We start from the raw sequence: 26145 nt of genomic DNA, 5'->3' as shown, positions 1-26145 counted from the left end.
CTTGGAGAAAACTGGCATTTTGATAGTTACCTCAAATCTGGTGATGAGAAATTAAGAGAAACAATCCTGTCACTAGAGAGCTTAGCAGAGCCAGTGGGGGATGTCTTGCAGTCAAAAATCCCCGGGGTAAGTTTTATTTCTGAGCAGAGAAAGTGGTAAAAGCTCTGTGTGGTGGGAGCACTGGGTTGGTGAGTGGTCACCCTGCGCCCACCTGGGCTGGCACGTGGCAAGTCCCCCTGTGAGCAACGCACGGCGCGGCAGAGGTCAGAGGTCTGCCAGCAGGTACCCATGCCCTGCGCGGCTCTCACACGGTGTTTTATTTTCACGGCAATCTCTCTGTTCCCCTCTTCTCTGTTCTCTCCCCTGGCTGCTCTCTGACTCTTGGTGCCCTAATGGCCTCCTTTGCCTCGCGACCTTCTGGTTTGATCTTCTTCAGCTGTTGCCTCTCCTCAATTCAGTGCGGCTGGCTCCACCTCCGGTCATAAAGAGACGCACTTTCCAGGTAGACTTCTCCTCCTTGTTGCCTGTTTCTAAGCCTACCTCGATGCTTGCAATTAATCAGCTTGCTACCTGTCTTTCTTCCCCTACAGAGAGGTTTCCAAGAGGCTCGGGCAGAGCTGAGGGACTTTCTTTGAAGCAGAGGAAATCTTTGATGTGATAATGTGGCTAAAAAGAAATGCAGTGAAGCCAGTTTTTTAAACTAAAAGAAATGGGCCATGAAACTGTTCTTGGGACTGTCGACAAGCAGTCTCCTACCTTAAGGAGTCAGTTCCTGCATATTCAATCTCCAGATGAGGTTAGAAACCTCTTGCTGAAATGCAGCTAATGTCTGTGAAATCTAACTGAGACGAATGAATAGGCAAATGCTTCTTCTAAGGGCTAGTCTAGTCTGAGACACTTGGGAAAATGTGTTTAAATAAGCTCTTATAATGGTTTCGTTAAATTGTATTAAATCTTTGTGTAAACACATTTATTTTGGTTTCCAGGGCCATAATTCATGTTTAGTTCAGTTTATTTTGGGAATGAATTCATAAAATGAATTATGGACATATGAATAGTGAATAAGAGTGTCCATAGTCAGAGTTCATGTAGCTTTTAATGAGCCCACTTTAAGCTTCCTCGTTCCATCAGCGGGGATTAACTTTCCTGTGTGGACAAACCGCTGTAATTACCCCGCTGAAGTGTGCTGGGCACCCTCTATTAAGTGGCTGGGTTTTGTCACCCGGCTGCCTGTCTAGACAGTCAGATGCTAGCAGGGAACTGCAGTCTGCAATACAGGCGTTTACCACGAGGTGCCTGGTCCTTGCCCAGTGCTGGCAAAATCCTGATGTTATCACTTGAGCCCATGGTCTCGATTCAGTTTCTATTGATTCAGCGTTTGCACCAGACAAAGCCATACGGCTTGCACTGGTTGCCCTTCAAAGTGACAATCCGAAGAGCCAGGCCAAGGACTGACCTCTTGGAAAGGCTTTGAAAGCTGAAGTTTGTATCCAGGATGAAGTGGGAAACTTGAATAGCTGCCCCGCATCCTGTCGTCAGCCAAGACTGAAAATTCCCTCTGTCCCCAGGGGCTAACTTCACCGGAGAATTTTGCTGTGATCCATTTTGCCGTTGCCATATTCATTCCCTAAGTGCAACAAAATGTAATCCACTGCTACAGATCTGCCAGCACCAAGCAATTCCAGGAGCCCAACATATGAATACTAAGAAAAAATGTGAGGCTGCAAAATAAATGTTAGCACCAGCACCTGAGAGAGGAAAATCCTGCTGCTGCCTCTGAGCACATCAGCAAGAGTGCTTTGCCCAAGGGCTTGGGCTTAGCAGAGACATGAGCTGAGTGGAGAGAGACCTGTGTTAGGAGGCTGAACAAGCATTGCATTGCTGAGGCACAATCAGAGTGGCTAACTGGTGTTTAAAAGAATTGAAAAATAGCTCCAGTCAATGGCTAAAAATATAGAATGACATGTGATGAAAATGGCACCTCGTCTGCAACTTACTGTATCCACTTACAGTCTAGTTAGACCTGTGGGGGTCTTTCTGAATGCATTAATAAGACTATAATGATGTGGTAAATAACATTTTGCTTGTTTAGGGATCTGTATGGACGAGCAGTTGCTCACACAAAGCACGCTCTGTCTGAGGCAGTGAAGCAGAGGCAATGCAAATGGTAGTTTTGGGTGAGCTCCTTCCATCCATTCCCCGTGCTGGGGCAGGGTTCTGGCTCTCCCCATCTCCCCGTCCCCTGCCAGGGTGCCAGCACCCGTTCCCAGCTCTGTTCTGCATTTCCAGTGCCCTAAATCTGGAGCGTGGACTGGGCTGCCAGAGAGCAGCTGAGGTGGGAGTGGAGGAGGGAGAGCCAAAGGGAGACAGGCAAAGCCCCCATGGCCTTCCCATGGTGCACGCATGGTGTGGGTGCTGTAAGATGCATGCACCCTTTCATGCTCCCATAGTGGGGGTGCCATAAGATGCACTGGGAGGGAAGTCCCTGAAGCTGGGCTGAGATGTCAGGGCAAGAGGAAATCCAGAAATATACTCCAGTGTCCTCCAAACCTCTTGGATCCAAATTCCCTCCCAAATCTAAAAGCTACATGACCATTTACAGGACTGTTGAATAGCACTGAGTATGGAGGACAGGGAAGCTCAGGAAGGATCCTGTGTCCTCTTGCGTGGGCCACAGGGTGAGCCAGGATCCACTGACAATACAGGGAAAAGAGAGGGCACCTTCCCTGCCTGGGCCCAGCAGGCTTCCCAGCGTGGGCTGCGGGTTGGGCGGCGAAGTGGCGGCTCTTTTGAGGAGAAGGGCTGCTGCTCCACACATGACTGAGCTTCCCGTGAGCCTGGCCCGCGCGTTGGAAATTTTCTTTTAAATAGAGCTCATGGCAGAAAGGATGAAATTTGCAGCTTATTACTTTCATTTATCATTCTAAATAAAGCTAGCATCCCTGAATCTGCATGTTTTACTAAAGGCAGCCAGGATAAACAGCACACTTTGTAGAAACATATGCAGGGGACAGATTTCGTGCATTCTCCTGAACACACGAGCGCGTGAGAGCAGACTTAATTTTACCCAGCAGCGTATAAGGCTGTAGGGAGGATAAATGCAGAAGAGACCAAACTGCATGCCCATTGGTTTATAATTGAGAAACAACTATGTTTGATTTCTAGCTTCCCATGGATCCACCAAGAAGAGTTTTTCAAATTTAAATTGGGTTGTTAGCAGTAGGACGTCATGATATTTTATCTAGGAGGGGGAATGGGAGGGGAGCCCATGAAACTAACATCTTAGCGTGGGTGCCACGGTGCCTTAGGAGTTTGCTGGATTCATCAATTATAGATCAGCAGTCTGGTATTCAAACATGGTGCTTCCAACCCACTGTCTCCTCAGCGCCGCTAAGTCCCAAGTCCAGGTCCTCTGGGCCAGATGACATTGCTGAGGCATGAGCCACAGCCGCCGAATGGCTACTGAGGGGCCTGGGGAGGAACTGGCTGAAACGGCTCCGTTTCACAGAGCTTAAAATGGCAGGTGGCTCTGCACGCACTAGCTTGTTAAATCTTACAAAAACAAGCTCTGCCTGCTGTATGTAGGCCTGTTTTGGGCAGGCTCCAGAAATGCCATGATGATCGTGTTATTTTCTTTTGGTTTTGTGGCGTTTCTACTTTTGGTCCTTGGCAAAACAGAGGGAGTGTTGTCCAACAAATATAGCACAGGGAAAAAAACTAGGCTGAGGTAAGATACTGTGGTTCTGCCTGGAAGTGCCAGTGTGGTCACGGGAGGCTTTGCTTCACATATGACTGTCAAGTGCTTTGGAAAGCCTCCTGAGAAGCTCAAGAGATGGTGGGCCTTGACACATAAATTGTACTTGACTGACTCATGAAGAAAAAGATCTCTTTGGACTGCTCAGTCATCTGTAGAGCCCTTTTAAAGAGAGCTCTGACAAGGTGGCCTCTGATGTCTTTGCAAACCATAGGGTGCTGGCTCCTGCTGCCCAGGCAGCCCGGCCGTCCTCAGCAGGGCTCTGTCTCACTCTTGGAAACCTCTCCTGGCACTAACCTGGGACTTGCTTCTACCTCTTCTGCTTCAGCCAGGCTGACCTGCCTTGGGCCCCTGGGGTGGTGGTATGAAGGGTTTGCTCTGCCTGCCGATAACCCCTTGTTTTAATGAACCTCAGGGTGAACAAGGACAAGCGGGAATCCAAGGCCCCCCGGGGCCCCCTGGCCCACCAGGGCCCACTGGACCAGCTGGACCTGAAGGAACACCAGGACAGCCTGGGCCAGTTGGGCCGCCTGTAAGTTCAATTACAAAAAAGCCAATTTCCATTTCCAGACAATTTCCTCTGGCCTTTGTTGCCTCTTCTGAAGCCAGGATAGCCACGGACAGGAGATTTGCAGGGGACACGGATGTGTGGGGAGGAAGAAGTTCCCAGGAAGGACGGGGAGCGGGAGGGAAGGCAGAGGTGTGTGCCCAGCACTGTTGTTATCTGGACACACACATGTAAGCGGGTGACACCAGGCCTGTTTCCTCCTCCTCCTCCTCAGCCTCTGCAGACGGTCACAGGGAGGAAGTAACATGCGGGGTGTAATTATCCTGCTCGCAGCAGAAACCTGACTGATAAGAATCCCTGCAACTCCTTTGAAGTCCTGCCCCTGTCCTGTTCTCAGGCTGGTAGCAAGCAGCCAAGGAGGGCGAAAACAGAAGCACCATTTAAAATAATACTATTGCTAAATGGCAGGGGACAGGGCAGAAAATCCTGCTAACGTACTTCTCTCTTGCAACAGGGCAGAGTGGGAGAACCTGGGAAGCCTGGCAGAGATGGAAAGGTGGGTACCAGAAACCAGCTTGGCTCCTGGGAGCTGCGGGGAGAAACATGGCACGCTGGCCCTGCAGCGACTGCAGCATGAAAGGAGTTTCCATCTCCAAGAGTTTTCAAGGGCTGCTAGCAGGACAAGCAAGTCTTGTCCTCTGAGGCAAAAGTGGCTCTCCACACACAATATAGGGATCGGGTGTCCTGTAAGCACTCTCATATCTTTTAGCTCTGGGGAGCCATAGATGTGATGACTAAACATTTGAATTGCTATAAGCAGGCAACACCAAAGGTGGTATAGGCTTCAAGCGTATCTAGAGTAGTTTTTGCCTTCCATCTGCTCACATCAGGAAGGCAGCTCCTGTATGGATATTTTGTTTATTTATATTTACATATACACATATCTGGTATACTTCATGGTTCGTATCAGGTAAATTGTTTGGTTATTTCTCATTTAAAACCACAAGTGGTTTGTTTGTTAATATATTCTCTCTATTTAGCTTGTCAGAGGAAGCTGCAAATGCCTGATTTACTCCAGAGCTGCACAGTGGGCTGGGAACAAGTTTCCCAAGCAAAGCTAGAGAAACAGAAACGATTCCGGAGGACAATGCATAAGGCAAAGCAGCTTTTTGGTCTTCAGATTCAGTGAGACCAGGCCTGGGGGGGATGGAGCGCTATTGGCATGAATTTATTTGGGAGTGTGGATTAACATACTATTCATCTACATGAAGAATAGATTGGGGATATTTGAGCTTACTAGTGCCAATCATCTCTGTAAAGGGGCATTTCAAACCAAAGCAGTCAGCATCTCCCATCACCCTGCAGTCCGTGTAATGTTGTCTACGTTTGCCAACTCCTGTGTCTGTTTTGATTTTATCTGCAGGGCTTACCTGGGCCTCCTGGACCAAAGGTGAGATGTCTGGCCTCACTTAGAGGGAGCAAGGTGATAAACAGAGAGGTGGATGCTCCTGGCAAGGAGAGACATGTACATTTTAATGGGTGGAAGAGGGGGAAAGGAGGTTACATAAAATAGCTGAAAAATATTTCTAACCCAGCTCAGTATTGCCTTTGGGGCCCGGCCCATGTGCTGACTCATGGGTTTTGTCCAGGCGACACGTCTGAGTTGCATCTTGACTGAGCAAGGCACGCCTCATCAGCCCCTCTTGCAAAATTCTTTGCCACACACAGCTTTATTGGCTTCTTCCATTCTCAAAGCATTTGCCAGCGCTTCAGGAACTGATTTTGCAATGCTATTGTTAACTCCACCACAGTTTCCCATTTATTCACTTGCCAAAATGTGAGGGGGGGTGTGTTGTTGTTGTTTTTCAGCTGCAAACACCCCCCACCCCCTTGTTTTTATCTGAAATATTTAGCCAGGGTGAGGAGATAGGAACTGCAGAGCTGGGGCACGGAGCTGGCATAAGTTATGCAGCTGCCAGTGCTTATTGCACCTTTCCTGCTAGGGCTCAGTCCAGTGCCAGGTAACAGTGACCCATGGGGCTGAAGGGTCAGGGACTCAGTGGAGTCACTCTGGGAAAAAGGTGAATTTTCCCCATGGAATTCCCTTCCATCCCAGCATCTCCCCAGGCAAAAGGGCAGGGATTTGTCCTTCTCAGGCCAAGCCTCACTTTCTTTTGTCTTTTTGCCTTTTGCAGGGAGATCCTGGGATTCAGGGATACCCTGGCAGAAAGGTAAGAAGGGGAGCTCCAATATTGTTACATGAATTAAGGTGCACTGATGCCTTGCAGGATCACGGCTGCAAAAATCTTTGGACTCCTCTAGAGTCCTCTGCTGAGCTCTGCTCCTGCTGGACATGGGGCTGTGACAGGCTCACAGATCTCCTGATGTCACCCACATAAGGAGAGGCTGGACCCAGAGGTGTAGCTCTCCAGTAGCTATGGTACAGATGTCTCCCTGTCTGTGTGCCTCTCTACACCCACTTCCAGGCTGAAATATACCTCTTGTGCATCCAGACCTGAACAGGAGGCTGGAAAGGGCCAAATCCGTGGCTATGTATTACTCCCTGCAATAAAGCAGGAAAGAGGTGATCCTGCACCAGGTTAAAAGGCAGAAGCTGGCAATGCCCGAATGTCTTCAGCAGCAGCTAATTAACAGCAGGGTTGTCAAGCCGAGAGGGTGTAATGAAGAGACAGAGAGACAGGGAAAAGACACAAAGGAAGATCAAAGGGGAGAGGGGGAATGAAGAGATACTGCTAAAGAGATGTCAGCTGGAGAAGGGGAAGGCGAATGTTCCCAGCAGGTGGGAGTCCTGTGTCCCGTGTTATCTCCACGTTGCTTTATGGGTGCTCTGTGAGCAAAATGGCAAGACCTGAGAGCTTTTTAATTAGTTCTGTATAAACTGAGAAGTTTTTGTTATGTCAGGAAGTGGAAATTATAGCCCCCGTGGACCACAGCCCACTCCTGCAGACAGATGCAATTTATTGCCTCTTTTTCAGCAAACCGTCGGTTTTTCCATTAAGAGCCTATTCTGTTGTGCGAGTGCTGGGCGGGCGGCTCTGAGCAGTGGTGAGGGGGTCCCTGCAACGACCTTGCAGTGAGGGCCTCCCTACGATCTCCTCTTACATGAAACAACTTGTCTGGCTAATTTACTTAGCAAGCAAAGAGCCTGCACTGATCTCAGAGGAATGAGCCCGAGGTTGTGACCTTTCTCTGGGAAAGGTGGAAGGAATGGATGAAAGTAGGGGAGAAAATCCTCCCTGGTGAGTGGGTCAGGGGAAAGGGAAAACAGGGCAAAGAGCTGAGCAAAGGTGTTAGCTCTGATATAATATAGGATCATGGGATCATTCCCTTCAATCCATACATTTCGCACCCTGAATATCTTTCTTCATGCAGAATGGTGCTCCTCTCCCAGAGAGACCCAGGTGGTACGTAGGTTGGTGTGTGGTGGGCGCCTCTGTGCGGGACATTCCTCTCACATCTTTGCTGACCTTTTGGGCATCCCACAGGCTCCTTTTCTTGCTGCTCACTGTGTTTGCTTCTTCCTCTGTTTTCTTTCTTCTCTTCCTCAGGGTGAGGTGGGCGAGTCAGGCCTGCCTGGTGCACATGGCCTCCCTGGAGCTACTGGCCCCAAGGTAATCCTTAAACTCAGAGCCAGTGGGGCCGTCTCCCAAGGGCAGATAAGTGGCACCCAAACCTAAAGGAATACAGAGGGTCAGGGGCTGGAGACAGTTCTCTGGAGCCTGGTATGAGCCACATAAACAGAAAGACTTGCTCCCATGTAAAGGGCCTGAGCAATTTTTGGCCAGAGCGATTCCCCGCTGTCCTGAACCAGAGCCAGGTGCAGCCCTGCACAAGTCTCCGTGAAAGAATAAAACTGACCCAGCCTTTAGAGGCTTTTGCATGGGAGAATGAGGGTATTCCGGTCCATTGAACGAATTGATGGTTCGTCTACACCCAAAACATGTAGGAAGCATTAGTATGGGCAACCTCCAGCATCCACTCCAGCAACGTAAACTGCCTTGCATTCCCAGGGAGGGGTGGGCTGCAGCCAGAGTTCAGCTGGTACCGTGGTATTAGCAGGAGCCAGTTCTGTCTGGAGGCCTGGGGTTGCATTTGTCGCACACTCCCCACTTCAGCTGCTTTCCCTTTGGCCCTCGCTGTTACGATTGTACCGCTTGCTTGATTTCATGCTTACTGTCCCTCTCTGTGTTTCCTCCCTCTCTGGTCTTCGCTGGGCAGGGTGAAAAAGGGGACGCTGGCATAAAGGTAGGCATGAGAAATACAGTTTTCTACCGCGGTAGATCATCTGGGAGATACTGCTCCTTGGGCTGATGGGTTGTAAGAGGAAGTTGGGTCTGAGGCAGCTCTGTGGGGTATTTAATGGAGTACACATCTGTGCTCTGATTAACCACAGACAGACACTCCAAGCTCAGGCAATAAAAGCAGCCTTTATCCATTTGGTGGGATTCGATTCTTACCAAAGGCATATTTCTCTGACTATGAAGCTTGCTAATGATTTGTTACATCTCTCCATTTGATGGGCTGGGTTGGGGTTTCCTCATAAAATCTGGTTAGCTGACGCATCAAATCCACTCAAACTCTGCAACTCAGGCTGAGGTTTGGCACCAGGCTTTTCTGTCTGTTTCTGGACACGTTTTACAGGCTCATATGGTCTATGCCCAGATGTTATCTATTTGATTGAAATTTACTGTACCCATATATTTAAAGTATATTACTCAACGTAGACTGTGCTTAAAACATTACAACATTGGCAAGTGTTCATGACAGTCAGAGCATACTGTGTCATGCCATATATCTTAAACATCATGAGAAAAGACTGGTCCTGTAATATTTTGAAAGGCATTAACAGCGACACATACATTTCAAGTATTTAGTATGCAGCATGCATCCCATTTATCGTGCAGCATATACACTTTCTATATTTTTTCCATCTGGGTGGATTACTATTTGAAGGGAGAAAAGGCCCCTTCAGAATGTAACATGGATTTGTTACATTGAGTTTAAAGAGATGTTCTTTGGGAATGCAGGCTCTAGGTTAGTAGTCGCATACAACAGTAGCAATTGTCCTCCTACAAGAAAACAATACCTCCTCAGAAACAATGCAGTGCATGTGAAGTCCAAAGGTTCTGCCATGTCCATTTTCACATCAGTGTAATTCCATCAAGCACAAAGGCATCGCTTCTGGTTTGTGCCCGTGTAAATGTAAGCAAAATTGCATCCAGAAGTACTGTGTTTTGGGGGCTAGGAGGTTACTGCTGTCTCAACAGCCAGGTGCTCTCCCATTAAGCTGAACTGGAGAACTGAAACTGGAGTGTGGCCTGGGTGGGAGAAAAGGCTGGAAGGAGAAGCCATGTTCCACCCCTGCTTATACTCCTGCATTTCACTGCCAGCAGACACCTGCTCTGCTTGCACCCATGTAGGGGGACTGATCAGCCCTTGATTTGGGCTCTGGCAAAGGGGATGTCTCCAAGTCTTCCAGTGATGTCTCAGGGTCACCCACAGGTGAGAGCCTTCTCTGTTCTGTGTTGGAAAGCAACAACTCAGGGCGACCCTGAATACATGCTCTAGCTACTTGGGCCGTTATTCATCCCACTTCATAAAGAGTGGAGATGAAACCCGCCGTGCTTTTTGTGGTACTAAATTGCAGCTCCAAAGGGCCATCTCCCCAGTCCCATAGCAGCCTCTTCTTTCACACAGACTTTGATTTGTTATTGTCAGGATCACTTTTCTCTCGACTTCCTTTCTTCTTTGCTCGGAGAAATTGAAATGGAAGTGCAGAGGTACACTTAAATCAGCAGCCAGACATCACCCAGCAGCAGCTCCTGAACACCCGTACAGCACGTGCATTTGTTGTCTTTGGAAATTGCTTCTTTCTGTCGTCCTCCCACCTAGGAGGATCATTTGGGACTTTGGAAGGCTTTTGATGCTTCCACCTTTGGATCCAATTACCTGGGCTAGATTCTATCTTCTCTTTGTTTTGAGGAGCCCGGGACAAACACTGTGATTCATAGTTTAGCAGGAGTGACCAATTTTGCACAGCATATCACTGCTTTTGCTGGTGGTGAAGAACATTTCAGGCCTGAAGAGGCTTGTTGGTTTCATACAGACCCCTGGTTCATTTAATAACCTCTCCCCACCCAGTGACAGATGCAGCACAACATAAATACTCTCTTAGCTATTTTCTTCTGTGGCCACCACTTGTACTTTGATCATATTGAGGCCTATGTCTTGTGTCCCATGAAGGCTATTAGACAACCAGCAAGTGTGATCACCTGGGTCAGTTGAATAAGCGTTTGACTCACTGCCCCTCAGCCTAGCTATCACATTCAGCTTTACTGGCATTTTCTTTCCTTTTTTTTGAAAGGTCTTTAGGATGAGGCTTTTTCTCATGCTCTGAGGAAAGAGCAATACAGAAAACTGGCACAATCTTGCCCAATCACTGCCTCATATTCTGCCTTTCACAGCAAGGAGCAAAAAAGGAAGGGTCTTTGTTTTAATTGACAGCCTGTGGCCAGTACTGCTAACGAGCTGATCAGCATGGGACATGCTCTGTCATGATTGGCACTGAGTGGGTATAAAGCTGCTCGCACGAGGCACAGGGGGAGAGAGTATGAGGGTCTCTTCTATGTTGGAGGGGAGAGGCATAGCCTAACTCTTCCAGAGAAGCTGGGGACCATGGGGATATTTCCTAAATCAGCATGAAGCTCAGGAGAGCTTGGAGATGCTGACTGCCTTCCTGGAGCCCACTGAGGACCTGCACTGGGCATTTTGCCTTTCATATCTGCCTTTGGTGATGATTTCCAGCTTCTGGCTTGGCTGCACCATTCCAGTGCTGGTTTTGGTGGGCTGCTGCCGCCCGGCTGTGGCACCCTGTGCTGCTCAAAGGGCACCAGGGGATTGCAAAGGGATCAGCCCAGGGGGTACTTACTGTATTATAATGGCTTTCAAATACATAAGGGTTTTAAGATGTTCTGCAGAGTTGTTTTTCCTGCTTATTCTCTGGCTTTGGCTCTGGGGTTTCTTTCTGCTCTTTAATGGTGCAGTGTCATGTTTGTTGCTCCTGCTCTCTAATTAGCTCTAGTGCCTGTGTGATCCTGCCGGTGCCAGTGGGGGCTGTCCAAGCGAGCTGAGGCCATCATCAGAAAATGCAGGGTAGTGTGGTTGCTCTGTAACTTGTCCCCCATAAGGGGCTACCTTGCTCCCTCTCACTGAGGTGGCTTTGCTTTTGCAGGGCTAAATAATCAAACAGCTCTTCAGGCAGGCAGTTTCTTCCAGGAAAGTCTCTGGGATGGGGAATTACTTTCACATGCAGGGCTGCTCTGTGGGGGCAGGCTCTGTGAGTGGTGTGTGTGCCTCCCAGCAGAAAGCATTGGTCTTCTCTGCTCAGTCTCATTTAAGAAAAAAAAAAAAACAAAACCAAACAACAACAAACAAACAGGGAGTGCAGTTGAGAAGGAGGGACAGAGAGTGGTCCCCACTTCTCCAGCACAAAGCATTCATAATAAGTTTTATTTTTCTTACAGCTGAAAATACCATAGTTAAGTATCCTGCATAGGGCAGGAGGTGCTCACACTGCCTAGATCATGTATATTATGGTATTAGACAGTATTTTACAAAATCCAGTTCACAGGATGCCACAATTACAAAAAGTGCTTTTAAAAAAAGCATATACGTATATCCCTGCTAAACAGTCCTTCAAAGCAAGGATTAAACACCCAGAACAAAATAACAGCAGTAAGCAGACTGTCTAAAGACGGTTTATTTTCCATTTACCACCAGATAAAATTCACACTAACAATACAAGGCAACCCTTGGATTCTCTGTTTCTCTAGATAAGTTTGTCCATCCTACAGTCACTGCAGACTGAGTGACTCCCTGTGCCCTGTGGAATAGCCTGGCACGGGATGTGGTAGCAGGACACAGGAACTGCCTTTGTTCCCAGCACTGTTGCTGTGGCACTCCAGCAGGGTTGGTACCGCTGATGGGAAATGGCTCTGGCTAGGGCAGTCAGCTTGGTGAGAGTCAGGTGGGGAGAACGGGTTGTGCCCCCTCTCGCCCAGGAGGCTTCCTCGTTGCCTGTGCCCTGGGCATTCCTCACAGAGCCCCGGGAGGACTCATCTTGTGTCTCTTGCTCTCTTTCTCTGTGTTTCTTGCTCTGCTTCCAGGGGGAGAGAGGCATGCCAGGGCTGCCAGGAAGACATGGCGCTAAGGTACCTTGTAAACAGTGGAGTGACACTTGTCTGCCTGATCTCACCCGTACCACTCGACTGTCCCTGATGTGCGAGCATCACCTGGATTTGTGTGTGTGTCTGTTGGTCAATGACTATCCTCAGCTGAATTCTTTCTGCTTCTAAATTGCAAAATATAAGGCCTAATTTATGAAGGAGATAGTGGGGGAAGAAATGTTTTACAAAGCAAATGGCATGCCCCGTCTGATGCTGTCTTGCAACATCAGGATCTTAATGCTTCATGCTAGTGAGAGCGGCCAATCGCCGATGTCTCTAGGGAATTGGCGTTTTGTAAATTTAGGGTCCCAAGTGACCGCTGCAACCTTCAGCGATGCGTGTTAGCCCCCTGCGATCAGTAGGGTTGTGCAAGTGTGAACCTGGACTAATGCAGTGATGAATCAGGGTCAGCGTGTGAGCAAGCCTGCATGTGTGTGCACTGCAGTTTTAGGATAAATACTAGAAAATAACATCATCTGCATTCACTGCCATTTAAAGGCCAAAGAGTGAGGAACAGGCATCCCAAATGCACTGTGAAAGCCTAACCCAAGCCACTTGCTGCACGTAATCCCTTTCATGACTCTAGCCCGTGTTCACTAAAACCTACTGACCCCTGAGACGATCTGGAATGCTTTTTTCCCCTTTTATTGCATAGAATCCCTGATCTCCATCTTCTGTCCTTGTGTTTTTTAGCTTTGTCCCTGATTTCTGTTTCAGAAAGCTGAGAGGTATGATCCTGCTGCTCTCTGGCTCCCCACTCCTCCTTGTTTGAACTTTTCCAAGCTCTTTTCACTTTGAACTTGGCTCCCAGTCCTCCTCTCTGCCTCAAGTGCTACATCCCAACCCCTCTCATTTCCCACCTTCTAACACTACTTCACCTCCTCCCCTCTCCTTAGACCCTTGTTATCCCTCATATTTGCTTTTGTAACTGGACCTTTTCACCAGGACCTAACTAATACTAACCCAGGGCATACAGAGATTTTAGAGCAAAGGGTTGATAGGGAAGACCTGCTTTTTGCATCAGTGCTGTCGAGGGAAATGTGACTGTCCCTGTGGGAGCAGCTGCCTCCTGGAGTTTCAAAGCGCCTGTCTCGGATTGCAGGGCAGGCTGGACTCTGTGGCCTCATGGTGGTGGCTTGCTCAGTGCTGCAGAATGACGCCTGAATTGCAGTGCTTGGAAATATATATATATATTTTTTTCCCCTAAGGTGGCTGGCTTCAGAGCTCTCCTGAAAACATTTTACTGCAGGGTTTGTCTTCTGTGATAAAAACAGAATGAGGGGAAATAGCAAAACCAAGGCTCTGGGGGACAAGCTGGCCTTTCTCAGGATGCTTGAGCTGATGTATCTGGGATCAAGTGCTGAACTGGGTGTTTGGTCCTCAGTCTGTCTTTGCATTCCTCAGTTAGACGCTCTTTGGCTTGTTGTCCTTTGATTCACTTGCAGGACTAAAACCGGGGGGTGGAAATCTGGTTGTCTTGACTTGGTTGTACTTACAATGTCTGCCTTTGGAGGAGCTTTCTGGAAAGCAGAGCCACTGCCATAGGTGAACGACCTGCACAGGGAAGGAGGATGCGTGCTGTGTGGTGTTACAGCATTACTTCTGAGTTTTGGAAAGGAAAAGGACTTTGCCTTTTTAGTTCCACCTGGCTGATACTGTTTTGTTTTTAAAAGTTTGTGTCCGATTCATTTCAAACAAGGTGTTCCTGTCTTTCCTCTCTCTGCCAGGGCGCTCCTGGGACGGCCACCGCAGGCGTGAAGGTCAGTTTTACACTGCACCGCAACGGCTTACGTAGGGCACGCTTAAGAGCGAGGGCTGGAGTTAGGCGAGCATAAGGCACAGGAAAATGGCCGGACAGCTCCCACTAAAGGGGAATATCAGAACTGCTGTTGCTTGTGGCAGAGATACTAGACCCGTCGCTAGCAGCACCCCTGCTACTTCGTGATACTCCACAGCAGTGTCGGGATGGCAACAGAGCAAAGGGCCAGGTGCAGATTTAGGGGCCTGGAAGTTACCCTGGGGATCCAAGATGCACAATGAGACAACGACCTGTTGTCCTCATTCCCTCCAGCTGCTGGGGAAAAAAGGCAGAAATAAAGAAGTTATCTCCAGGGGAGAGTTTTCCTCCTTGATGCAAAATTGATCCCGTACCAACACAGCTTCCCCCCCACCCCAGCTGCAACCGCAGCCTTGCTCTGCTCCTGTGCACACAGAGCTAGGAGTAGGCAAATTCTTTAATGCCAGCAGATGAGTCTTGTCTTATTATGCTCTTTTGTATCTGGTAAACCTTCTCTTGAAATACTGCAAGGTGGTTCCTCAGTTTCATAAAAGCCTCTTGTCTGAGGCTTGCTGGTTTCTTACAGCAGCCTAGGAGCTGGCTAATGAAGATAAAACAAGCTCCAGGCACAAATAATATGCATTTAAAGCATCCTCATGCCCTTATTTACAAGCCCAAGGTCTCCATAGATGAATGTTCTTTCCGCCACTCTGATAGCTCTAGGAGGTTTTGTACTCTCTCCTCCTGGTTTTTCACTTTATTTTCCTGTCTTTTCCTCACCAGGGCGAGCCTGGGACTCCAGGAGAAAAGGTACTCTCAGAAGGCTTTGCTCTGAGCCTGCACTTCTGGTTTGTTTATTTTTTTCCCCTCCCAGCGCAGCTGAGGGAGCTGAGGAATGGCTCTGTACTTCCTAGTGCCCAAATCCAGGCGCTAATGGCACCTGCCAGTGTAAGCAAAATGGTAGTAGTGTACAGTGATGCCAAGTGAGAGAGGAACCATACTGCAAACAGATTCCCTCCCTCCTGCTCGTGTCTGTGTTGATGGGAATATCCTCCAGCTGCCTTTCTCCTTTTCTCCCTGCTCCACAAAATACGCACAGCACACTTTGCTTAGCAAATATGTTCCCTCTCCCCCTTCCCTTGCCCCCTTCTGACTCCCAGTACTTCTGTGTCCACCAGAAGTCTTCCCGTGTTACTGCAGGGGGTTGGTCTTCTGTCATGCACCGTGTGAACTGCTCTGCACAGTCTCCCCTGTCTCAGTGTAGCGTGACCTGGTTTGAGCTCCCGTGGTGGGCACGGTACAGAAATACCCCATCGCTCTCCATCACTAAGCAGCTGGCTTGGTTTCTGAACAGCTGGCTTCTCTTGTTTGAGGCTCACTGGGTTATGTTACAGCGTGCAACAGCCATATAACAGACACATTCTCTGTCTCTTTTCTTCTCCACGAAGGGAGATCCTGGAGTCCCAGGGAGGATGGGCCCCCCAGGTTTGCCAGGGAAGAGGGGGCAGCGGGTAGGACATTGCGTGTTTGGGCTTGGTGTCCTGGCAGTGCTGTGCTGTGTTCCCTGAGAGCGGGAGCTGGCGGGAGCCTGCTTTGCGTTGTGTTGTCGTGCTTGCGGGGGATTATGTGTCCTTTTTCTGGCTCCCCTTGGTGAAGTGTGTTTGCGTGTTCCTGCTTGCAGGAGGTGGGGGGCTGGTGGCAGGCAGGGCAGTGTGAGATGCCTGGGATGTAGTCTTGTCCTGGGAACGACTAAGGACAGTGCTGCATCTTTTGACTCCAGAAATAACACCCTAAACAGGGATTCAGTAATCTGACCTCCCTCCTCAAGAAAGCTGCTTCTTTACATCATCGTTCAGGCAGCACAGGATGTTTTCCTGTAGCTCTTATGGGCATGTGTACTGAAAACTAGTCCTTGAATGAAAAGTAGGATACGAAAAGCTGAGCAAGGCAGAATCGGGAGCTCACAGAGGCCTGGGACAGGATCAGAGATTATACTCTCACAAAACCCCCAAAGGCCAAACCTTTTCTTTGAGCATGAGGTCCTGCAAATGTTTTCCTTCTTTCTAAGGAGAGAAGCATTAATTTACGGCAGCAATGTGCATGCTCTGGCAGGGGAGGAAAGCTGGGTGGGGGCCTTACAGGTGGCTGGAGGGCAAATTACCTTCGAGAAAGGGGTCACTGCACTCTAGAATTGCCTAAAAAAAAATAAGATTGCTGCTTGTTAATTATTTTCCATGGAGCAACCAGTGCATGTCTGTTGCTGGAGCACTGATGCTGGAGCACCCCTGCATGTCAGATGTGTGCCCTTGAGCTATCACAAGGCCTAGTGTGCAGCACCAGCCTCTGCAGGCAATGGCATGGCACTAAGAGGAACTGTTTGCTAGCCTTGCTGATCTGGTGTGCTGCTGTTGTGGAGAGAGCTAGGCACCTGCTGGGGGAAGAGGTTTTGAATTGCTTTTTGTAATCTGTACAAGTTGTTAAGGTGTGAGGTGTGAAGATTGCAGGTAAGAACACACCTTTTTCTGATGATACATTTGAAACATCTCTTTATGGTAACAGAAACCTCTGATATCACTCTCTGTCCTGGCAAAATGCAGGCTCCTGAACAGGACACCGTAGCTGGAAACCATGGGTTTAGCAGCTGGATGGAATGGGCTGAATAGAACTTAACTTCAACATCAAGACCACTGATTGAGCCCTAATATTCAAAAGATGACCCAGATGTTATGGTGAACTAAGCAAAGTCATTTCACCAAGTGAAGGCTGGGTGCTGCATGCCCTCCATTGCTCACTGCCCTGTGGCATCCTCCATACTCCATGGTGCCGCCCACAGCTCAGCCTGCAGCCCTTGGTCTCTAGGCATTTTGTCAGGGTTTTTACACCATCGTCTTCTGTCTTTGCCATTTTTGCCACTCCTGTTTTCACTGCTTTTCACCACCACTGCGTGTCACAGAGCTTGGCTGCTAACTGAGACACTGCGCTGCTTTTTTTTTTTTTTTTTAAGAGTATGATGAGACTGGGATTTAGAGTGAGGGAACAGGAAATGCCCCTTGGGAGAGGAGTGGGAGTGTTGGTTGTGATATCTTTGAGAAAGCAAAGCAGTGTAATTCACAGTGTAATGAGGAGGTGTGAAAACTGGGATGGACTCAAGCAGTGGACAACTTCTGTGAAAAGAGCTGAACTCTGTCAGGGCATGGAGTAAGTCCTGCACTCCAAATAAAATTCGTCCTGGGCAACAACTTCTCTGGATGCATGGAATGGGAAGAGCCCGTGCTGAAGGGCTGACAGGGAAAATGGTTTCGCAGACCAGAGTGATAAGGAAGATGCACAGGGGGGATCCTGGATCCCTTTCCCACTCACCTTCCTTTGGAGAGAAATGGCAGTGATGTGCAGAGATAGTCAAAAGAACAGGAGAAAACATTGACTGGCCTGAGCAAGTACTGCTGAAGGATGCCTTGTCTATGCCTAAAATAAAATCCCCTGGGGAAGGGAAAGAGGGTTTGAAACCAGGAGCAGGTCATCCTTTGGCTACTCCTCCAGGACAGAGAGCCTGCAGAGTCAGCCCGACCATGTCTGTTTTACCAACAGGGTGAGAAGGGACGAGCTGGTGACCCTGGGCTTCCTGGACTCCCTGGCACGAAGGTCTGTATCTTGTCTGATTTTTTGGGGGGCCACTCTCATCCCCTTTCCTTCCTCCCTCCTGTGCCAGCTGTGCACAGCTCATGCACTCTTAGGTCACCGTTGCAGCGTACAGCAGCGTGTTCTGCAGAGGTCAGCTGGATGTCAGCATAAGAAACCCCAGCCAGGGATGTGATGCAGCCACACAAAGGACGTCTTTTTGTGAGGAATCGCGTGCCTTCATGCAGTGAGGGGAAGGCTGTGATCCTGGGAACATGACCAGGGAATTGTGATCCTGGGAACATGATCAGGGAATTGTGTTCCAGTAGTCCCCATTTAAAAGCATGACCTCAGATATAATATGGCATTTCAGTCTCCCTCCTGCTCTAAGATCCATGTGTGAGGAAGAGGTGGGCTTTTTGGGAGCTGCACTGCTGTGCTCTGGGTTGCAAGAGTAGCCTTGTGCTTGGAGAGACCCAGGGCAGGTCAGCTAAAGCTAAGCTCTGAAGCTGTGGCTTTTTGCTTGGGCTCTGAGATGTGGATAGAAATCATACCTTTCAAGTCAGTCTTTCACAGGGTGCTTTCCCTTTGGGAAAGGGGACAGTGCACTGAATGACAGTGGCCGTTTCAGGAAAGCATGAGGGTGTAATGGCAACTTGGTGTGAGCAAAGCTTTCCTGTTACTGCTTTTGTATCTGCTCTGTGCAAAGGATGTGGTCTGCAGGGTTGACTATCTGGCTGATGACTACAGCTCCAGAGGGAGGCACACCAAAAAAAGCCATCATCAGGTGGTTTTATCAGCTCAATTTCAACAGTAGAAGAAAATAGTTGTGTTCCAGCTGGAGGCTGGGGGATGAGGTCTGTCCACAGGCAGCTTTATATGGCCCTGGGGAATAAGGGCTGAGCAGCAGCGCTGCAGCCAAAGGGATGACGATAGCTGTGACTGCTGGCAGGGCTCTGGGTGAAGCCCCCAGGCAGAACTATATTGGCTTGGTTCCTGGACAGCTGGTGGCTCTGGAGCAGTGATGTTTTTGGGCTATCAAGAGGCCAGCTGATGGACCTTGTCTTGGGCCCTGCCTCTCTAAGCCTGCAGTTTGGCAAATGAAATTACGGAGATGGAGAGACTGAACTGTGATGCATGGCTTGTTCTTCCTTGCAAACAGGGAGAGAAGGGAAATGCTGAGAATGCCCTGGCAGGAGGTAAAGGAGAACCTGGCCCTCCAGGTCTGCCTGGGCCCCCTGGACCAAAGGTGAGCATTTTTTCCTCCAGTGAGTTGTGTGGTGTGAGGGATTGTGCCCAGCACAAGGTGTGTAGGAAGGGGCAAAGGTTGCATTCATTTTGTGCCCACCTCTGATTACCTGCTGAAGGGATATCAGGTTCTGCAGGGTGTTTCAGTTTTGTTGTTTTACATGCTGAAGGTGAGAGAATGTGTAAACTGTGTTTCTGGGAGGAAAATACCCTCCCTGTGCTCAAGTAACTCCCCTCTAGGCTCTGTGAGAAACCAGTTGCTCAGAATCAATGACAGTGTCTAGTCTCTGTGGTACCCGAGGCAGGGTGGACACGGGGAGGCGGGACGGAGGCCCTCCAAGTCTCCTCTCCCTTTCCTCTTCTACCTCCTCAAGGAGCAGCAGCAGTAAAATCCTGCCCCTTGGCAAAGGACACCAAGAACACTTCAAATCTGAGGTCCTGTCTCATAGGTATTTGGAACAGCCCTCCTGTGCATTTACTTTGGGTCTGAATTGGGTGCTTTCCTTCATGCTGAATACTCCCTCCGCACTGGGTAGAAGAGAACGGCACCTGGTGTGAAGTCACGGCAGGAAATTTGGGTTACCTGAGGAGATGAGGGCATGGCAGGGGCACTTGGCTGGTGCAGTTCTTCCTCCTGGAAATGCAAAGCCAGCAGTGGAATGACACCCCCTCCACGCAATACAAACCCATCCTTTTCCCTTTCTCTTTCTCTCAGGGAGAAGTTGGTGATGTTGGCCGGCCTGGTGCTGCAGGGTCACGGGGGGAAAAGGTACAGAGTGCTTCTGCACAACCCAGCTCCAGATTTAGTAGCTGCAAATTTGTTCCTACATGTACAAAACTTAGCTGAAAAGGAGCATTTTAAAACAGAGCTGTCTAGTCCCAGGCTGTTCCAGAGGACTAGCAGAGAACAATTCCTGGAGTTCAAGCAAGTGAAGGGAAAGGCTTTGTTAACAGCATGTTCTTCTTGTTACAGGGGGAACGTGGTTCACCAGGAGACCAGGGACCCATGGGCCCAAGGGTAGGTGTCCCTTCACTAACACTTGAAGAGTTTTGGCCCTTCAAAGGGGTCTAAGGATAGTGGGACCACACCGACAGTCTAGATTGGGCCTCTGCTTTCTCGACAGATGTTCTCACCATCACTAGAAGTGCTTATAGACAGGCAATGGCTAAGTTTGAGACAGGACATTTCTCCACTCCATACCCCCATCAGAAGACACCCCCACCTTAGGGGAAAAAAGTCTTCCGAGCCACCTCAGGGTGAATGTTTGGCTCATTTGTAGGAGGAGGTGGGTCTGGACACCCTGATCTGAACTCAGGCCCTTGGCATATCAGCAAGGGCAGCAGGAGAGTGTTTGGTGCATGCCCAAGTCTGACAGCTAGTCAGACAATCCAGTTCCTGCATTCTGGCCTCAACTTCATCACTTACCAGACCTGCCAGCTTTGATGGTCATGGCATGGTGATCTAGGCTTGTCTGGCTACACTTTGGTAGTGTTTTCTCTATAAAATGTGCTTTCAAGAGTTTTGCTCAATAAATGAAAAATTGGAGGTTCATGAAACAGACCCCTCTGAGACCCCTTTTTCAGGATGAACCACAGCTCTGAGTACCTCATGGAAGGGCGATCCTCAAGCCCTGGCTAAAGACCTGGTCTTTTGCAGGGCCCCAAAGGAGAGCCTGGGAAGGATGAAATGATGGACTACGATGGTAACATCAGTGAAGCTCTCCAGGTGAGCAACTGCCCTCCTGTCCCATGAGGTGACTGCTGGGTGCTTTACTGTTTCCCAGAGGATGCAGAAAACTGGGAACGATGTAGATCTGCTTCCTTGGCGGCAGCAGCAGTGAAAGGAAGTACTTGGTTGTTCCATAGTCCCCTTCATCCCACAGCTCACTGCATACAGTGTTTTGGTAAATAAGAGTGCACATTGTTTAGTTGATATATTAATGCTGGTGTGGACACAGAGGCCATGTGAATCCCCTCAAGGGTGGGCCATGGCTTGGGGTAGATGGTGAATTAAAGGACTGCAAAGCTTCATCGGAAGTGTGCACTGATGGTGTGCTGTGAGTGAGCAGCTGTGCCCAGCTCTGGGTTAGCTGGGGTTCTACTTGGAAAAAGGAAAAATCATAGAATAACAGCTCCATGGGACTCAGAGCTGGGTTTTTTGCTTTTGTTCGTTTTGTAGGCTCCTTGCTCATTTGGATCAGTGTTACATTAGTGGAGAACAAATCACCCTCAGGAAAAAGCTTAGTTTTCAAATGGCTGTTTTCCTTTTTGATTTTTTCTTTTTCTTTTTTTACTTTTTTCTAGGAAATACGAACTTTGGCCTTGATGGTGAGTTCCTAGCTTTGCTGTGTAGTTTTGAGCAAGTAGCCATGTATTCATCCTAAGCAGATGGCCTGACAATTTAGGTGGAGCTAAATCATTTGGCCTTTGCTATTGGGAGCTAAAGTTGGGGCAGCTGACAGCTGAAGGAGGAGCTCATCTTGCCTTTTGATCTTGGCACTTGAGTTATAATCAGGCCCTTTATTCCTCCACTTTAAGAGCTAATACATGCTGCTCCGAACAGGGAGCACTCGGAAGGGGCAGAGAAGAGCAAGGGGGGGCTGACCAAAGCAGAGAAAAAGGAGGGCTTGGGTGCCTTGCAAGAAAGCTTATACTGGCAGTCTGAGGTGGACGCTTTCTGTGACGGGAAGGGAGGACGTATTTTCACCGTTGGTAAGTATAACTTGACATAACAGTCCTGTACAAAACCAATCATTTAAAACAGCAGTGACTACAAGCTCTCTGAAGACAAAGAGAGGCAAAGTGGTTGTTTTGAGCCAAAATAAGGAAAAAAGTGTCCCTGTATTTTGCTTCTTGGGACAAGGAACCTGGTTAGGAAAAAAGATGGATTTTTAAAATGCAGTATGACAGGGCAGCACAAAATGGGTGTAAGCAGCATCACTTGCTAGGCCGAACTGCTCCCTAGGTCTCCTTAAAGTGGTAACTGCCAAGAGTGATCAGGAAATCTGCTCAAAATACTAGTGCCATTTAGCTCTGCTTAAGCTGTGCTTGGGATCTAAGTAGTACAGTATTTCCTATGATCTCTATTCTAAAAATATTCTTTTGTAGACAGGAAGAGAAAACCTTGTTAAGTTCATCTCAGTTTCAGGGGCAGATAGCTGTAGTCATTTTCATTTTCTTCCATGAAAATGTAAAGAAATACTTCTTCTTTATAAATAGTGAGGGCCCCTCACTACAAGAAAGACATCGAGGTGCTGGAGCGTGTCCAAAGAAGGGCAACTAAGCTGGTGAAAGGTCTAGAGAACAGGTCATACGAGGAGCGGCTGAGGGAGCTGGGGTTGTTTAGTCTGGAGAAGAGAAGGCTGAGGGGAGACCTTATCACTCTCTACAACTACCCGAAAGGAGGTTGTAGTGAGGTGGGTATTGGTCTCTTCTCCCAAGTAACAAGTGATAGGACAAGAGGGAATGGCCTCAAGCTGTGCCAGGGGAGGTTTAGGTTAGATATTAGGAAAAACTTCTTCACTGAAAGGGTGGTCAAGCTTCGGAACAGGCTGCCCAGGGAAGTGGTTGAGTCCCCATCCCTGGAGGTGTTGAAAAGACAGGGAGATGTGGTGCTTAGGGACATGGTTTAGTGGTGGACTTGGCAGTGCTAGGTTAACGGTTGGACTCGATGATCTTAAAGGTCCTTTCCAACCTAAATGATTCTATGATTCTATCCATAACTCACTTTGGATTGGCCTGCTGCTCACTCAGGACTCTCCATTGCTCCGCTTCCCAAGCAAACACAATTTTAGGAGTCCCTGGGAAAATTCCCCCGTGATTTCCCCTTAAACTCAGAAGAGCTGTTTGGTTTCAAAACATGAAAATAAAAGCCCTGTTGATAATCTGAAAATGAGTTTTTCTTTATCTAGGGACCCCCAGGACTTCCGGGTGTGGCTGGACCTCCAGGGCCACCAGGACAGAAGGTATTTGCTCAGCTCAGTACTTGCAGAACTAAGGGAAATTAGCTGAATTCTGCCCCACAGCCCTCCCCAATGCTCCTATTCTCCCTGTCCAGCACTATCAGACTGTCCTGCTGGTCTCTACCGCTCCTCCTGAAAATCTCTTTTCCCACAATGATAATGCTTTATCTGAAAGATGAAGGATCCTTTCTACTTGCCCTTCCCTTGAGGAAGCAGCTTATGGGAACTGATCTCTGTGTAGGGATTGTGTTGGTTGGGGACTGTGTTATAGCACTGGGGCTGTGAACTCTAAGGATAAACAAGGCTGGTGAAATTCTTGGGCAGTCACACAATGTATTGTTTCAACAGGGGTTTCCATGCTTTTTTTTCTGGGACTGTTAGTTACCAGAGTCCCTGCAGACTATTTCTGTAATCCCCGCCCTTCATCATCACAATGCCATGCAGGAGTCAGAATAGCTGCTTTCAAACTGCCAAAGTAACAATTTTGTGTTTCAGGGTGAAATTGGCTTGCCAGGTCCTCCAGGCCATGATGGAGAAAAGGTAAGACACGGTGCTTCTGTGGATTGCTCTTTCCTTCAGTGGTCTTGTCTGGAGTTAGTATGTTCCATCTCTGTCACTGACATTGCACAGTTGCTTTTCCCACAGGGGAAAAAGGTATTTTGCTTCACAAAAATGAGCATTAATGGTTTATCAAAGTCCTAACTTACAAGGAGCGGCTGGGATGGCATGGCAAATCTACTTTGTCCTGTGCATGACTCCTCAAATGGCATTACTGTGAGTGAGAGGATAAGCAGTGAAAGAAGCTCCAGGCCAGGGAGTTGCTCTGCAGGAGTAACCTTACTCTTATCTGCAAATGTTTCACTTCGTGTTTTGTGTATTTCTTTTAGGGACCACGTGGCAAGCCTGGAGAAATGGGTCCCCCTGGCCCTCATGGACTGCCAGGAAAGGATGGACCACCTGGAATAAAGGGAGAGCCAGGCCCTATCGGGGTCACAGGAGAAAAGGGTGATAAAGGAGAGCCAGGACAAGCCGGCTCACCGGTGAGTAAATTGAAGCATCTCAGAGCACTGCTGGCTATCCAGGTTACGGGGCAAGGCCCTGGAACTTCTTGGATGTCTCAGAGCCCCTCAGAGGTGGGTGCTGGAGGCACCTCATTGCTGCTGTATGAAGTGTACCAATACAGAAGCGAGCTCTTGGCTCCCTGGCAGAGGCATTGTCCATCTTGCTGGAGTGGCTGTCCCCAGCTGCCTGCCCTGCTCTCTGGGCACTGTGTCACTTCCTCACCTTGCTACCCAGCATACTGCTTAAACTGAAAGGCTGCTGTAAGCAAGCAGGCCTGACTGTGAGCAAGGCAGCTGAGGTACCAGCAGACACGTTCTCCTAGGAGGGCAACTGCATGGGGTAACCCCTTATATCCCTGCCGCTAACTGGGGCAGAGTGCCCAGTGTCTGAGCTTCAGCCTGTCACAGCTTCTGTGTCCCCAGCACTAGTCAAGAGGGTTTTATGCAACAAGCTTCTGCCTCTCTACAAGATTACTAGGATAAAACTCTTGCTGTCACAACAGCTAGCTGTTGGGGAGTGATTTTTAGCACAGACTCCAGCAACCTGCATAACCATGAGCAGAACTTGGAGGCAGGAAAGCAGTCGTCCATCCCTGCTCTGGCAACGGGCACATCCACAATGACAGGAGGGTCAGGGTAGTCAGGCACTGGAACAGGGAAGTGGTTGAGTCTCCATCCCTAGGGATATTTAAAAGACACGTAGATGTGGTGCTTAGCGACATGGTTTAGTGGTGGACTTGGCAGCGCTAGGTTAACGGTTGGACTTAATGATCTTAAAGGTCTTTTCCAACCTAAACGATTCTATGATTCTATGAGGATGTTCTGGCATTTGCATCTCCAGTTTCAATACTAGTGAAGCCCTGGATTTCCCTGGGCATCTGACGGTTGTATGGGGTTTCCAGTGTGGTCTTGGGATGACCAGAGCCAGTCTGCTCTTGCAATGATGTTTCTTATGTCTGCCTGAATCAGTCTTGCAAAAAATCCACAGATCTTTCTTGATCCATAGGGTCTTGATGGCCCCACTGGAGAGAAAGGCGAACGAGGTGACCAAGGGATGCCAGGACCGTCAGGATTGCCAGGTCCCATTGGACTTCCAGGATTGACAGTAAGAGTGAAAAAGACAGGTGGCTCTTTCCTGCTTGGCAAAGAGAAAATAACATAGAGCAACACACAGGGGTTCTCCTCCCAAAGCGCCAAGTATCTGGGGAGCCTCAGACCCCTACCCCTTAGAGTTAGGTGTTTGGGTGTTACCAAATGTCCATCAGGTCAGGTCTCCAGCAGCAGGCAGGGGGCCAGCTCGGCATCTGCTCCCGTTGCCATCTGGAGATGCTGGCTCTGGCAGAACCTGTGTGGCTAAGTCAGCCGAGACACCTAGTTTGCCAGCAGCATGGCACCGTTGCCAACGCGCTTGCCGTGCTCCCTCCCTTAGAGGCTGTAGGGCAGCAGAGAGGTGTCAGGCCACTGTTAGGGAAAGGCAGACAAAGTCCTGTGGCACTCCTCTTGCACAGCCATGAGATACCGTTCCCAGAGGCCTCCCTCTTTGTAGGGTGTCTCCTCCGGGAGCAGAGAGGCAGGAGGGCCAGAGGTGAGCTGTTTGTGAGATACATGGTATGTTCCTACTCCTCCTTTGGGGAACTGCTGCTTCTCAGCATATGGGTCGTTCACAGATGGCTCCTGATGGAGCGAGGCTCCAGAGTGCAGCTGGTGGTGACAGGGTTTGTTGTTGTGTGCAGGGAGAGAAGGGCGAGCCTGGGGAGCGTGGAGACAAAGGAAATCCGGGAGAATCGGTAGGTCACCTTTCTCATTTTCCTTCTGCAATCTCGGCAGTAGGGGAGGGATGATTTGGCAGCAGCGCTGCTGAAAACCAGCACATCCCACCCTCTTATGACACACCCTTCATTGAGGACAGCAAGCCTCATCTTGTGGGACTGAACTGCCAGTCACCTCTGGCTCTTGATGCCCTACTTTTCC

At 49.0% G+C, this 26145-nt stretch overlaps 1 protein-coding gene across 1 annotated transcript in view; it reads left to right on the top strand.

The window, feature by feature from the left end:
* The window catches only part of COL13A1 (collagen type XIII alpha 1 chain), a 67106-nt gene that overhangs the window by 16697 nt on the left and 24264 nt on the right, over positions 1-26145 (top strand). Inside the window, exons 12-32 of the mRNA XM_087764682.1 lie at positions 4170-4286; positions 4777-4818; positions 5686-5712; positions 6458-6493; positions 7832-7894; positions 8502-8528; positions 12449-12493; positions 14236-14268; positions 15069-15095; positions 15734-15796; positions 17874-17927; positions 19066-19152; positions 19867-19920; positions 20125-20169; positions 20809-20877; positions 21456-21479; positions 23063-23116; positions 23609-23653; positions 24001-24153; positions 25181-25279; positions 25908-25961. Of these exons, the coding sequence (XP_087620808.1) occupies positions 4170-4286; positions 4777-4818; positions 5686-5712; positions 6458-6493; positions 7832-7894; positions 8502-8528; positions 12449-12493; positions 14236-14268; positions 15069-15095; positions 15734-15796; positions 17874-17927; positions 19066-19152; positions 19867-19920; positions 20125-20169; positions 20809-20877; positions 21456-21479; positions 23063-23116; positions 23609-23653; positions 24001-24153; positions 25181-25279; positions 25908-25961 (1218 nt within the window). The remainder of the gene's footprint in view (positions 1-4169; positions 4287-4776; positions 4819-5685; positions 5713-6457; positions 6494-7831; positions 7895-8501; positions 8529-12448; positions 12494-14235; positions 14269-15068; positions 15096-15733; positions 15797-17873; positions 17928-19065; positions 19153-19866; positions 19921-20124; positions 20170-20808; positions 20878-21455; positions 21480-23062; positions 23117-23608; positions 23654-24000; positions 24154-25180; positions 25280-25907; positions 25962-26145) is intronic.

This window comes from Nipponia nippon, unplaced genomic scaffold (genome assembly GCF_047370975.1).
Source record: "Nipponia nippon isolate SJK-2023a ecotype South Korea unplaced genomic scaffold, ASM4737097v1 scaffold_3, whole genome shotgun sequence".
Classification (NCBI taxonomy): Eukaryota; Metazoa; Chordata; class Aves; order Pelecaniformes; family Threskiornithidae; genus Nipponia; species Nipponia nippon.
Note: the sequence above shows the minus strand (reverse complement) of the source record. Positions and strands in the feature narration are given on the sequence as shown.